This window comes from Metopolophium dirhodum, chromosome 2 (genome assembly GCF_019925205.1).
Source record: "Metopolophium dirhodum isolate CAU chromosome 2, ASM1992520v1, whole genome shotgun sequence".
NCBI classification, from domain to species: Eukaryota; Metazoa; Arthropoda; class Insecta; order Hemiptera; family Aphididae; genus Metopolophium; species Metopolophium dirhodum.
The window spans coordinates 3,111,311-3,126,772 of record NC_083561.1 but is presented as its reverse complement, the minus strand read 5'-3'; the positions used below and the strand labels follow the sequence as shown (position 1 = coordinate 3,126,772).

The 15,462-nt window shown below is 30.9% G+C and overlaps 1 protein-coding gene across 1 annotated transcript in view; it reads left to right on the top strand.

Moving 5' to 3' along the window:
• The window catches only part of LOC132939625 (uncharacterized), a 38,197-nt gene that overhangs the window by 17,083 nt on the left and 5,652 nt on the right, over positions 1-15,462 (top strand). The window contains exons 2-3 of the mRNA XM_061006897.1: positions 4,262-4,466; positions 7,746-8,974. Coding sequence (XP_060862880.1) covers positions 4,343-4,466; positions 7,746-8,974 — 1,353 coding nt within the window. The 5' untranslated portion in view covers positions 4,262-4,342. The remainder of the gene's footprint in view (positions 1-4,261; positions 4,467-7,745; positions 8,975-15,462) is intronic.

Sequence of the window (15,462 nt, the reverse complement as noted above, 5' to 3'; positions counted from 1 at the left end):
AAAAACATGGTTAAGAGATAAAATAAATTATGCAAAAATGGAATCATCACGAATGAGCGCGTTACACATTCATGGCACACAAAATATAATATAATATTGCAAAATTTGAAAATATCTCAACACGTTCGGTGATTAACTAACTCATAACGTCTGCCATGATAATATCATAATATTATATTATTCTCTGTCGGAATAATAGAATTACGATGACAGAGTATACGGCGTATTTACCTCGCCACAAAATATATAGCCAGAATGGTTATATTATTATCATATACGCAGTGTATTACCACTATTAAACTGTACGTACCATATGTGGTATGTGTGTGTGTGTGTGTGTGTGTGTGTGTGTGTGTGTGTGTGCGCGTGCGTGTGTGCGTTTGTGTATACCATTAAAAAATTCATTAGCTTTAAATATTGTTATAATAACACATCGGTGGTTAACAATGCAATTCAAAAACGTTAACTCCGCGGTAATATATTATCCCGGCATAGCGTTACAAGTATAAGTCACATTCTTCAAAGGCACGTCAATGTGCCATGTGTTGTTGTGTACAGGTTGTACGTTGTGTATTATATTATTATAAATCATGATATTAACCCCACCCGAGATTCAGGTACGCGCGTGGCTGGGCACAAGTTTAAATACCGATTGTATTACATATTTTATAACGGGTTTATTAATGTATACATCAACTAGTGATGTAAAATACGATATTTTTTTTTTTTTTTTTGTATTGTACGTAAAATAAACCTTATTTAATGCCGTACTACCGTGTGTATTAACTAGAGTATATAATTAATATGTGTACTATACTATACCGTAGTATTATATTATACACAATTTATACGGTAGATTATAATATTATAAAAAATTCTTTTATTTTAAAAACTACACAAATCACATTAACATTGCTCATTCAAATGCAAATGCATTAACATTTAACAACGATAAAATAAAAAAAGACGGGAAATTTCGTGTTCAGTAAATGTTTAGGTATAGTAACTTCAAATTGACAAGAAATTATAAAATTAACAAAACAGTTAGTGAATGATAATTAACATTAATTAAAGATAAATATATTAACAAGTCGAGATAAATGTCGAATGATCTAATTATATCATAATATGCAGGTACTTTTTTTTTTGTTTAAATTTGTTTAAATTTAAATAATACCATTTGATACACGTGTATATTAGACTAATAATTCACATCACTAATACCAACAGTTTAATAGCTGTATAATATATTATATAGTATATTAGTATATATTACGAATAAGTAAAAAAAACTTTGTTTTAATAGTCATTGATTATGTTATTTTGAAATATACTAAATTAGTGTATTGACACCCTAAATATAGTATATAACAATCTATATTTTAATCTATAATGTAATATTTAATGCATTTTTATTACATCGGTAGATAATTAAGATAGTAATTTTCATATTTTTAAATCAAATTCATACTATAAAACTGTCACTAATTACATTATATTTTCATCCCTTTCGCTTATCGAAATTAATGACTAATAAAACCAGCTCCTGCTATACAAACAATAACTGCAGGCTAAAATCCAATTTAATATAAATTAGGTAATAAGGCATACAAAATAACGGTTGGATTCAACATTTAAAATTTGAGCTGGATAAGTCGTCTAGAAACTTTTAAAATAGGAAACAGCTTCAAGCATATTTTGTTGTAACATTATTTTAATACAAGTAGTTACTTCAATTAATGTTAACATAAAGAAATTGTAATACAAAAATCTAAATTAATTTGTATTTTAAAACTAGTTTTAAAATATTATATTACCCAATTCATTAAAAGTATAGTAGAATTAAAGGATCAATGAGTAAAATGTTTAGGTTTACATGTGACATTTGCAATTTATTAATCACGGAAAGAGTCAAAAAACCTTCATAACTGTACAATGTACATACCTACTTCGTGTACTTGATGATTACTCGATTAAACTTTTCGTTATACCTAGCATATATAGTTATCTAGTATTATACGTGTTCCAAACGTTTTAAATTTAATTTCAAGCAATTTATAATTAACTGTTTTAGTGTTTTCATTAAAATCCCACAAGATTTTTATGTAATATTCAACTATATTAACTAGGTATTAAGTATAACTTACTTAAAACCAATTATTAATTATAATTAATATAATATCAGAGTTAAACTTAAAATTGTCAAGTCACATAATTATAATCAGGAATGCCTAACATTACCCTAAAGATTAACATAACCTATAATAAGTCACTAAATGTATAGGTTCCTTAAACTCAATACAATCTTCATTAATCCCAATTAAATATAATATATTTAAAGAAGTTTTTCGTAATGTCCGAAATTATAAGTAATTAACTAGGTAACTAAAATAAAAATAATAATATTGACTCGATAAAATTAATCAAGTTCCTAATTTCGAAAAAACGGGAACAAAATGTAAGCTTTAAAATTTGAGCATAATCGAATAAATTTAACCAACAATATTCAACTTTTATATTTGAACAGCTTTCAACTAGGATGTATTCATGTGATGTATCACTCTTTGTCCAGAATGCGAAAATGAATTATATTTCTTTGTATACCTCCAAGATCGAAAGTAAAAGCATTTTGTGTGATAATGGATACGCGTTCGCGCACAGGAAATAAAAGAGATGACTATTTCTCTTTTATCGTGCGCGGGTGTGTGTGCTTTGGAAATATAACAAAAGGCCGACCATATATATATTATATACACATAAACCGTATCCGTATGTCCATTTATGGCCATAAACAAGAAATAGTGATTTATTATTGCAAACGTATTCTCACCAGAAATAATATTGAATATATTGAGCATATCGTATCTTAGAAAACACGCAATGTATAGCTTAAATCCACAAACTTATTGACGGCAAGGTTATTATTATACTATATATATATATAATGACGTCAAACATAACCATTTATTCGAAGACCACTTCATGTCAAAAATAATGTCTTTTTAAAAATATATTAGCTTACCCCCGTCCTATTACCACCGTGGAAAAAAAATACTTACGCCATCTAAAATCGAAAAAGTTAAGCCATAAATTATTGCCTTTTTATTTAGGTCATCGTTATTAACTAGCTATCAGTAAAAAATACTGTTTTGAAGGGGGTTGACCTGGTAGAAAAATGGTGTATTGTATGTGATTAGGATCATTTTTATCTTATTTATATGTATTTAATCATGATCATTAATAATAACTGTGGTTTATGAGATACCATTATATTATAACGTCTTATTATAACGTACTGGTCAAGAGATTTAAGTCTAAATATTATGAGATTGGACAATTTTGTCATAGCAATGTATTTTATTTGTCCAAGCTCTCGTAGAAAATAATTTATATTATACTGATTGCAAATTGAAGAAGGTTATTTCAGGGCGGTATTTAGATGGGGAAACAAAGGGGCTGTTTTTTCCGAATTGGTATTTTTATTTTAAATTGTCATTGTTTTAATTCTCTCCTAACTCCATTCACTTATTTCCTGCAACTAACATTATATTTTTATATTTTTAAACTTGTTATCATAATTTATAACACTATCATTATTATTAGCAAAAATGGTCATAGCTATATTAAACACGGAAAGAGATCTAACCTCCACCACAGAATAATTTCTGTGCTTCCACCATCATTTATGATATTGTTATTGATGATTTTACTGAGTCACCACCCAAGAAGACACTTTAAATTTGTTTATTTGTATTTTTTTTAAGCCTTTAATTTCATATTATTAAAACTAAAACTAATAGGTACTCACATGTTTTTTTTTGTATAACTGGGCGTTTATTTTTGTGGCTCTTGGACCTAATTCCTAAGTACAGCCCTATAATGTACACGATAATAATTGCATTCCGTGAATTTTGGTAGGTACCTACTAATTTTTAATGTTGATTGAAAATGTCGATTAACGCATTATATTTGTTTAATGATACAATACAAACAAATAAAACTACTAATCATATCAAGATATCATGAAATCCGTATGGAAATGTTAAATTATTAAAAAATTGTCATTTATTTAACTTGCATATTTTAAGACTACACACTGCATCATACGAAAACCATCTGGTATTTTAGTAATTATTTTCCACTATTGGTAAATAGATAAAAAAATATGTCTTATTACACGTTCTAAACTCTAAAGGTATTTTCTTGTAGAGCGCGTATGAAGTATTTAACGATTGTATCATGTGTGTATATTTTGTTTTAGATGTAACGTGAGCAAGAAAGAAACACGAAAACACGGAACAAAGAAGCAATACAATACGAAACGAAATAATAATTTAAAAAAATGAAGGGAACCAAATGCCCAATGCAGACAACACGTTCTCGCCAGCAATCATTTCATCACGCTGGTGTCGTGATGTATTTTATTTGTGCGCAATTGATGATATCCATTGATTCAGCAGCTCTTGGTTCGTATTCAAAAATGCATCACGTTCAAATGTATAATACACGCATTTAATCCATAGTTTATGGTACACATTATGCAAATTTCATCGTGCAGTAATACTGTTCATACGCACATGTACTGCAATGTGCTACTCGTGTCTGTGCACCATATAATATTTAATCATAACAATATTATATAATATGAGGTCGAATAATAATTATCGTCATTTATCCCACACACGTTCTACCGGTTATCTATAGGATGTGTAATTATTTCGCCAGTTTTTCATAATATCCACGCAATAATTATGAACATTTCGTCAGAAAAACATAACCACGCACACATCAGTATTTATTTATATCATAAAAAACAAGGATGGTATAACAATGTAACAATGTAACTTGAAATTTATAAAAAAAATATCTATAGAAAAGCATTATATAAATGCGCAACTAACAATTTAAAAATGTAAAAAAGAAATGTTTTGTATGTTATAATAATTATTATAATATCATGAAGTTGAAAAGAAAAGAAATTTAAAAATATAATCACTTCTATATTACTATACTATCAATAATTGTTAAACATTTGAACTTTCTGAATTATTATTTTCCAAATTTCGGGAAAATAAACGAAATTGATTTTGTTGTGGGAAAAAAAAAATACCGCAAATGTTGCTTTTTTGTGGTTTCCTGTATGGTTTCAATAAGTGTATGGCCTCGGTTTGCTGAAAAACTACTGAGAAATTACCTCTCAAAAAACTAAAGTACTATCTATGTTCAATTTTCAATCTATTGATTGGACTATACATGAACTTTTAAAGCCACTATACAAAAAGTGATAACACACTTTAAAAAATAAAAAACTTTTTTTTATAAGATCAATACATATCTCTATTTGCTTAGAACCTTAATAATAAAAGAAACACAAAATCTGCATCATTATGATACTTATAATACGTTCTAGAAACTATTTTTAATCTAATTTAATATTAGAGAAGTTGCAAGAGAAACATAAAAATCATAAATATTATTTTAGTGTAAATAATCTTAATTAATCCATTGGGAAATAATATATATATATATATATATATATATCAGATACTTAAAACGACTAGAGGGATTGTATAATGTACCTATGGAGATGGAAGTTTAGTTGGCCACTTTTTCGGTTGTCTTAAGGTATTAAAGCAAAGATAAATAAATGTTTATGAATAACGATGCAGAGCAGAGTTTAGGACTTATGCAACACAACCTAATTGTCCAAAATGTGTTTGATAAAAGAGATGAATTATGCGTGATTACAGTTTGTACTTGGAACTGCGGATGATAAAACATATGTTTAAAGAAATAAGTGTCTGTTAAAATTAAAATTAGTACTTATAGGATTTTTTGGGCTTTTATTCAAACGTAATTTAACATATCCACAAGTACTCAACTTAAATTAAAATTTAATTAAAACAGCTTTTTGTTTTCTTAAAATATACCATCACATTATTAAGAATCTTTGAATAAACTTTTGTAAAAGCGTTAGAAAAACTTTTAAAAACACGTCTTTTAGAGAAAATTTATTTTTTAAATATTCTGAGATGCTTTAAAAAGTGTCGTTAGTATTCTGAAAATGAACCAAAGTTATAAAGTTCTCGTTATTTAAAGTGCGTGAAAACAGAAAGAATTGTAAGCGACAGTTACTTTTCCAAAATATATTATTACGTTTAAAACTACAAAAAAAAAAATTTTAACTGCTGAGACTGGAAATATATTATTATTTGTCCATATATAGTTTACTCAAATCATATTTTTACAGAAAAAACTCTAAGAAAGACAATAATACTAAAAAAATAAAAGTAAACAGAAAGAAGTTTAAGCATATAGACTATTGTCAACGGTAAAGCTCATTCACGTGAATAATAATAATAATTTATTTCAATTTAAAATCAACAAAAGAAACAAAAGAAGCAAAACTTGCAAAACTCCATAACAAGAACCAAAAAAAAAAATCATGCACTTGAAAGTTGAAATACGATTTATATTTACTCGCATGATAATAATAATATTAATATATTATCTCGATTAGATTACAATATAATTTAAATTATTTACGTTGATAAAAAATACTATAATATACCTACTGCATAATATTATTATCTTCTAATCACTTATCAGAGTGACTAATAAATAATAATACCGTTTATAATTTATTGTTAAGTATACACGACTGTATTAAATAATCAATTAACAAAGTAACAATGACAATTGTACATAATATAGTAATATATATTTGTCGACGGCTAAGTTTATTTAATAGGTACACATAATTATAATAAACACACTCGGCACTCGACTGTAAATAATATTTTTATACAACAGCACCGCTATCGAGCATAGTTGTTTATACAATTTAACTCATATGACGTATATTGGTAACTGTTTCATATCGAATAAAAAACGTTACGCATCTCATAATATTATTTGAAATTTTATTTTGAAATTAAAAATATTTTTTTTTTTAATTATTTTTTCCTAGAGCCTGGCAACTATCGCCATTAGCTATTTTAGGGGTTTAGCGGTTGTAGTGGTTATAATAGTTGGAAGGGTTGGAACGGTTGGTATGGTTGGTATACTGTTGATTGGCAACACGTGTATGTGTGGCAAGGTTTTTGCCACTATGGACCCGGGTGGTCACCCATCCAGGAACTAGTAGCTGCAGACGTTGCTTACTCTTCAGCCACTGCGCCGCAACAAGTCACTTAAAATTGTTTATAGTAATTATTTACGGATCAAATATTATAATACCAAAAACATCAATATTTTCTAAAATCATTAATGGAAAATAATAAATCATAATATTATTATAAAAATATACATAAAATTCTCCGACATAGAAAAATAACAGTAATAAAAAATGCATTCCAACATATATAGAGGGATGGATCCTTTCTGATAACATTTATTATGTCTGATGGAATGAATTATAACTTATAATATTATTTAAATAATAATAACAAATTATTTGATGAATTAATATATAAATCACAACATCAATCATTGTATAAATATTTACATAGAAATTACTAAAAAAATTGCAATATAATTTTAGATAATTTTTAATATTGTTCTAGATTAAAAATTAATACAAAAATAATAAACATAAAGTTAGAGTTTACCGAATTTGGTCGAAATTAAAAGTCTTAATATTAGTACATGATTAATATCGGTATCCATATAGGTACATGTTATGCACACTACGAGTCCGTGATGACAATAATATTTATAATCTCGTGTTCGTTTCTTGTTTACAGTGGACGCTGCGGCCGTCGGAGTGGCCATCGAGGACAAAGTGACGTTACCGTCAAGAAACGAAGCGACAAACCCGTTAAAAGAACCGACGCCCAGCACGCTGCAGGGGGCGTTCTTAAGCGGCAACCTGACAGACGTCACCAACGGTAGCACCAGCACCCCGCCGGCCGAGGTGTCCGTCACGTCCACGACCGCGGCTGCGGCCGCCGAAACGGTTTGGAACGTGCAGACGGCTGCAGTGGCCACCCTGCCAGCCGATGGACGCAACGGTTCGGCAATGGCCACCAAATTGGAGCCGGTCACCACTAACAGACCGCTGGAATCGTGGGCGGACGTCGTTCACACAAGCACCGAACGGCCGTCGTCGTCGTCGCCGTCCTTGTTGCAGTCGTCTCTGTCGTCTGTGGTTGACTCGACCACTCAAGAAGTGATCCGCGGCGGCGATTACGGTCATGACCTGAGCAACAAGAATCTTGTGGCCAACATGCTGAAAAGCTGGTTTAACCACAAAGATGACCCGGCCACGCCCGGTGTGGCCAGCAACAAGGGATATTATACAATGGCGACCAAATATGTGATCAAGAACGGCGGCAAAGAGAAGGAAAGTGTGCCAACGGGCAACGGAATTGAAGAAGAGGGGCCCGGTGTGGTCCCGGCACCGTCATCCAAAGCGGTTACGGTGGCCGTCAACAAGAGCCTGTTCGAGCGATGGGACGAGGCGAGTGAGGAACAGGAACGCGTGCTGGAGGACGCCATGCGTTCCGAAGGACCTACGGGTGACGGTGGAGGCGGAGGTAATGGCGGCGGCTCATCGTCGTCAGTGTTGGCCGCCGATCAAAACACGCCCAGCCGGTGGTTCGTGTTACTGTTGTCCGGCAACTCGACCGTGGCGCAGATGCGGCGCACTGATTTCGCAAAGTATCTCAAGCTGAACCTTGCGGCCAGGCTGTCGCTGGAATACGACGAGGTCAAGATCAACCGCGTGTTGGTCGTCCCTCCTCGTCTCATGGTCAACGTCAGCGTGGTACCCGTCTCTGAACGGACCTCGTCGGCCGCTGCTGCGGCCGCTGTCGCCGCTGTTGCGTCGTCCTCGTTTTCGTCCTGGTCGCCATCGGCCTCCGACAAGACGTCAGCGGCTATTTCCGATCGGGTGGTAGAGGACGACGACCCGCTGCACAATCTGGTCGAAACCAATGCCACGCTCATGGAACTGTCCGGAGAAGAATATCGGGTCAGTAGAATAGTTTTACACAACCCTAATAATTATACTAGTTATTTTGGTGAAACATTTTAAGAATATTTGTAGTTTGTTGTTGAAAACACTATGTAGCATGCCGTCGAATACGTACTATGTTTTTTTTATGTTTTCATCCCTCCCCCCAAAAATACGAAATACATTAACATCATCCATAAGCTATATCATAATATATTCATATTTCATATATGGTAATATGGTATAGAAAATATTTAAATAGGTTTTATAGTAAAATTGTTGGATTCTGACAAAAAAATAACCAGTCGGATGTAGATTGTAGAATGTAGATCGGCCAGAATTTTATTGTAATTGTTGGAAACTGTTTACGGGCGAATACGTACGGTTTAACTGAATACGGTTTTGTCATAATAAAAGTCAAAAATACAATAGCCTAGCTACGGTGTTATTTTTCGTCGGCCTTTGTGCCATCGTGAATAATACAACTCATACAAGTATATGTACAGATTATTAAGATCGCTAATGCTAACTGTACATTAAAAATACTTTCCGCAACAGTGGTCAGTGATAAGTTATTTATTCGGAATAATATACAGCTTTATTCTCGTACCGAAACGTCTATAGAATTTATAAAATATTTTAAGCACCCTCCGTCAAAATAAAATATGTATTTTCATGTAAACCGTACAATATTTTAAACTTACGTATAGAAATACGAGCACTTATAGTTCTAAAACATTATACTAGGAACATAAATCGTTCATATAATTTTTTTTTTTTTTAATTTGCTTTAAATAATTTGCTTTAATTAAAAATAATCAGCGAATACATAAACGGTACATACAGAGTCCAGCGAGTCTATACATATTTTCACCTTTACCATCGCGATAGTGTGTGTATTAAAAATTTGTATCAATTGAAAGACAAAATAGGAACTGCCCACTTTTAATTATTATTGTTTGTGAAATATTCCTACGCGAGTCGGTACAGAAATAATTTAACAGCAAATTGATTAGTTTTACAGTACCTACGCATTATAAACACTTCTGAGTTCTGACTACACTAAAATGTGTGCCCAGTGTGAAATGATTGTGTTGCTTGCTGCATTATTGTTGATTTGGCATTCATATTCATCATTATATTTTTTATTATCAGATTTCCCTGAAATACTACTATATACGCCCGAGTTCAGTTTTATTATATTAAAATAATGATTTTGCCGTCGCAATTAAAAAAAGTCAACAGCGGTTGCAGCATATATAGAATTATTTAAAACTTACTCAAACTCCGAAAATACGTCGTCGGCCATTATTGCCTAGTGCCATTGACGGTATATTATAAGGTTTGAGTAGAGCACGTGATATGCGTATACCTACCACTAAAATTGGTTGTTAATTGAAATGTTGAAAATGTATAGGTATACACCGTGCATTGCATTATATTATTATATTTATGTACATAATATTACTATACAATATACGATGACATATATTATAAACATTATAATATTAGACTACACCTGCCCCCCGCTGGCCTGAACCGCCGCTACACCTGCACCGACTTCAATTACACTTTCGAAAGACAAACAAAACTGATTGAAACAAAACTATTTCTACGGTGTATCGTGAAACTCTATCGATTTTATTTTTTACGTGTGTATAATCGTCGTGCAATACGTTTCACCGCTGGCCAATTATTTTGCCGAATTCGGGTCCGCGCCGGCTCGAACACACTATACAGTTAATAATATAATATACAAGGTACGTGTGCGTTTGGTTGATACGACTCGGTGTAGTCTTTCTGATCAATACTGCTCGTTTACGGCATCGCCCTGTCTGACATAGTTATTTTTGATAAAAATAAAAAAAAAACTACGATTCTAGAAAACGATTGTGTGATCCAACAAAACGCGTTCGATACCGTTATTTCAGGATTTCCAAATCCCCGTCGATCAAATATAAATTTAGTATAGTCCAAATATTTCATTTTTATGAGACGAAAATATATCACATCGTTAAAACAAACTTTAAAGTCGCAATATTAATTCATTTAAAATACGGACCTTATATACAACAACAACAACAACAATTCTCGCCATAACCCATTAAATGTTTTTAAGTAGGTATATATAATATATAATGACGGCATTCAAACGAATACGACATGCCTAAAATTAAACAATGTGTATATACTATACGCTTATGACATAATATGCAAATACGTTTTTCACCATAGCGTTATCATCACCGTACTCTATTAAATATTAAAATAAAAAAATGGAGTGAAATTAAAAGCAGTCAACAAGTTTATATATATATATATACATATATAAAAAAAAAATGAATTATAATATTTATATAAACGTATAAATAATAATTAACCCACAGAGGTTTTATGAAGTAGACAGAGTAAAATTAAAACTCTCTATGCTAAAAGTTGTATGCTAAAAAAACATAAAAGCGTCCCGAACACATTACACATAATGTATACTGATATTAATATTATTCGCAGAATTTTCATTTCGAGTGCATACAACTGCACAGTCCATACTATATTTTATAATATTTTGTTCGTAGCAGTTTATTAAAATAATGTCGTATTTTATCGGTGGGCCGTAGGTATAGTTACATCTTTTACAGGCCGAGTGTTCAGAAACAAATAATACACAATCTACTTGATTCGTTTTCCGCATATCTAATTAAATAAAAAAATTCTTGACTATAGGATAAATGTCACCATCGCAGACCGTATTATAATAATATAATTTATACATTTAAGTATAGATACTTTTATATTTTAATATATTATGTTTATATTACGTATTGCGCAACGGCTAATATTACATTATCGTATTTACAAACAAGCGCCGAACCCAGGGAATGTCCTCACCGAGCCCCTAATTTGTTTTTTAACTTTTGGTTATTTAGATTATGATGACATGTTCAGGTACATCTATGATAAATAACCGCAATTACAAAAAAACATTTTTTTTTTTTATATAATATATAAAGCTGCTAAGACCAAGCTTTGTCGATTTTCAGTACATACGGAGCGCTAGACGATATGCCTGTCATATTCTTATAAACGTATAACAACATAATATTATAAAACATTTTGAAACGCTCGACAACGGTCAACGACGGTCGTTAGCAATACATTAAGTATAGGTTTTAGTTTAATAAATGCTTAGGTCGAATACATTATTTTTGGTACAGGTAGAATTTTGCGGTGGACTTTTTGAGGGTTCAACAAAAAGTGTCAAACATATTATACATGTACCTGGCAGTGCCTCGACGGAACACAGACGATTTAGAAACGCTCGTTTCAACTAAACACACTGCGTACACGGACGCGTATTATTGCAACAGTCATATCATAGGACATAAGTACCCACTGTACACGCACTAGTGTATTCGTGCGGCGGACAAAAGAGTCTAGGATTTGTCGAGTGCTCTATTTTATAAATATATATATATATATAAGCCATGCGCATGTACGTTATATGTATTGTATACACGTCTGTTCCGCGCCCGACAAATTAATGCTCCTCTCGCGGAGTTATTTGAAATCAACCGACGCGGGCGACCTACTTTACAAAACGGTCCATCTCCACCCTTAATGTGGAAACGCATTATTTTGTCGTGTCACTGGCGCCCGCCATACCGGGATCATACTTCATGTCACCGGCACTGATGTTGCTGACAAAAACAAGAGGACTACGGTGAGTCGAAGGGAGGGCGAGTGTGTGTGTGTGTGAGAGAGAGAGTGAGAGAGAGTGAGTGAGAGGGTTGGGGGTGGGGGTGGAGGGAGAATGAGAAACGGAGAGAGACGGACGGCAAATTGATATAAAGACCGCCGCGGCTGCTAATGCGTGCCGAGCGTGTACTTGATAGAAATCGAATAAGAAGAACTGCTGCAGTGAGACGACGGAAACTTCGCGGCGAAATCATTTATTCTGTTATCGTTATTTTTATTTATTTTTTTTTTTATAAAACACCGGCGACAGTGTTAATGACAATACATAGTGATGATTCACTGCTCACCCCCAATTTTCTTTCAATGACTAATTTATTCAATTTAAAATTTTCGAAAATTTTAAGGATAATATTTTCAATATTGCTGAAATTTTCATAATCTGTAGGTAATGTACTCGAGATATATAGAATTTTGGACTGCTGAACTCGAATAAATATCATCTATTTCCAACGTCGCCGAGCTGCGGGGGTTTAGGACTTTATAGGGTCATATTATAATCATAATATGTATCGTTTAAGTTCTAATGGTTGCAATACACCGTTAAAATATAATTTCGCAAATAAAGTGTGGGTATTCTGAACAAATATAATGTTATTCAATTTAATATTATAATATCTGTATAATATAAGCCGAGGATAAAAATAATGTAACGTTATTTATTAAATACGTTATTATTTAATAAAACTCCTAACGACAAACGACTTTCAGACAACCGAAATAATTTAATATTAAAAAGCGTTTTCGTGTTAATATTAATATGCCGAGGTATTAGATGGATAGATATGAGTGCTGTTCGTAATTCCATACATAAAATATACGATTTTCGTTCGTGGAATATTCTTCTGAATAAATAAAACCTAAAAGAAAAATGCTTCATGCAAATTACATATTTTGCTAAAAATGAGTTGAGATTAATTTATAACTTACCGACAAATTATAATGTTGTAAAATAATTAAATACGCCAGAACAGAAGTGTTCGTACAAAAAAAGAATTCTACCGGATATTAAAAAATAAAGTAGATTGGATTAAACATATAAACTAATTTAAGACATCAATAATTTATTTATCTTAAATTAAATATTATAATAAGTTTAAATATATTTTGGATTAATCGTAATATTGTTATACATATGATTTATTATTTTTAAATCAGTATATCGGGAATGAATCAAATAGCATTAGTAATACAAATTTCAAATCGTATTACTGCTAGAATCGTATAATGTAACGCAACATGCTACATTATGTCACTATGGTAAATAAATGTAATATTTCGTATCTGCTATGTATAGAGTGTTTAAATTGTTTTAAATATTTCTAAAAACAACAATAGGTATTATCATGATATTGGGTATGACGTTATAACTAGGTACCTACGTTAGAACTTTTTAATTAATTACAAAATATAATTTTTTTTTTTTTAAACTGTTGGAACTGCTTGTACACTGCGATTATATCTGTCATCCATCACCCCTATAAGTACAAACAAATATACTTACAATAGTTAATCGAAAAGTACGGCACTTTAATTTAATTTAAAATTGTGTCTTATGAACACGTACATATATTTAGTATACAAATTTAACATTTAATAAAAATAACTATAACTACTACAAATATTGGGGTTTTATTATTTAAACAAAAAAGGAAAGAAGATTAAAAATCAAAAACATTATAAGTTATACGTTTATAAGACTGTTTCACAAAATCATAAAATATATAAATAAATATTATAATAATAATATGGTACATTATACAACGAACTTAATTAGGTATAGTAAATTCTATACGCGACAGTATGGAAGTGTTAAGTTTATTACATTTTATTTTTAGGTGGACAGGACTAAATAATAAACATAATACAATACATTATTATTATAATTTTTTCCAAAAATCAACATAACGCTATACGATCAGAATATGTATTATTTATTTATTTATTTACAGACCAATTTCAAATACATTTACAGTCGTGACAATTGCGAATAACTAATAAGTAACAATTTTAACATAAATGAATTTAATAAATAGTTAGCAAGAGCAAATTATAAGAGCAATTAGAATAATATAATATACAAAAATCATATCTAATACATAAACATATAGACAATAAACAATGAAATACAAGTTATACAAATTATGGTAATATATTATAATATAGTTTAGTAGTTTACTTCAATAGATTATGATAACCAAAATTGTTTCTATGAGACATTAAAATATTAAATGAGCGATTTAACATGTAGTTTTGAGAAACCGGATGATAAAATAAATTATTACGAGTGTATTTCGAGTGTTATGGCTTAGATACTTTGAAATTTACCAGACATAGTATAAAAAAATCATAAAGTTCATTGTTTAATAGCTTAGAGAGAAAAATATATTGTGACTTGTGAGCAGCAATTGTACGTGTTTTTAATGAATCTATTTTTAATATTCCTATAATGTTTTCGTAACCTGATTGTTCCATCCATATTACATTTATAACATATAAAGCGAAGCATTTTATTTTGAACTTTTTCAAGTCGGAGATTGTGATCAATGTTATACATGTGTATAATGTTTTATACATAAAATTCTAATGCTGGAACTCGAATTAAAGAAATCCTTATATTTTAAACATTGTACACTGGATAAAATGGAACGTAAAACTGTTTATATTATCAATTTCCCAGAATCATATTATGTCCTTTATAGATTGTGTCGAAATGAATTGAATGGCACAAATATATGATACTATGAGTATAA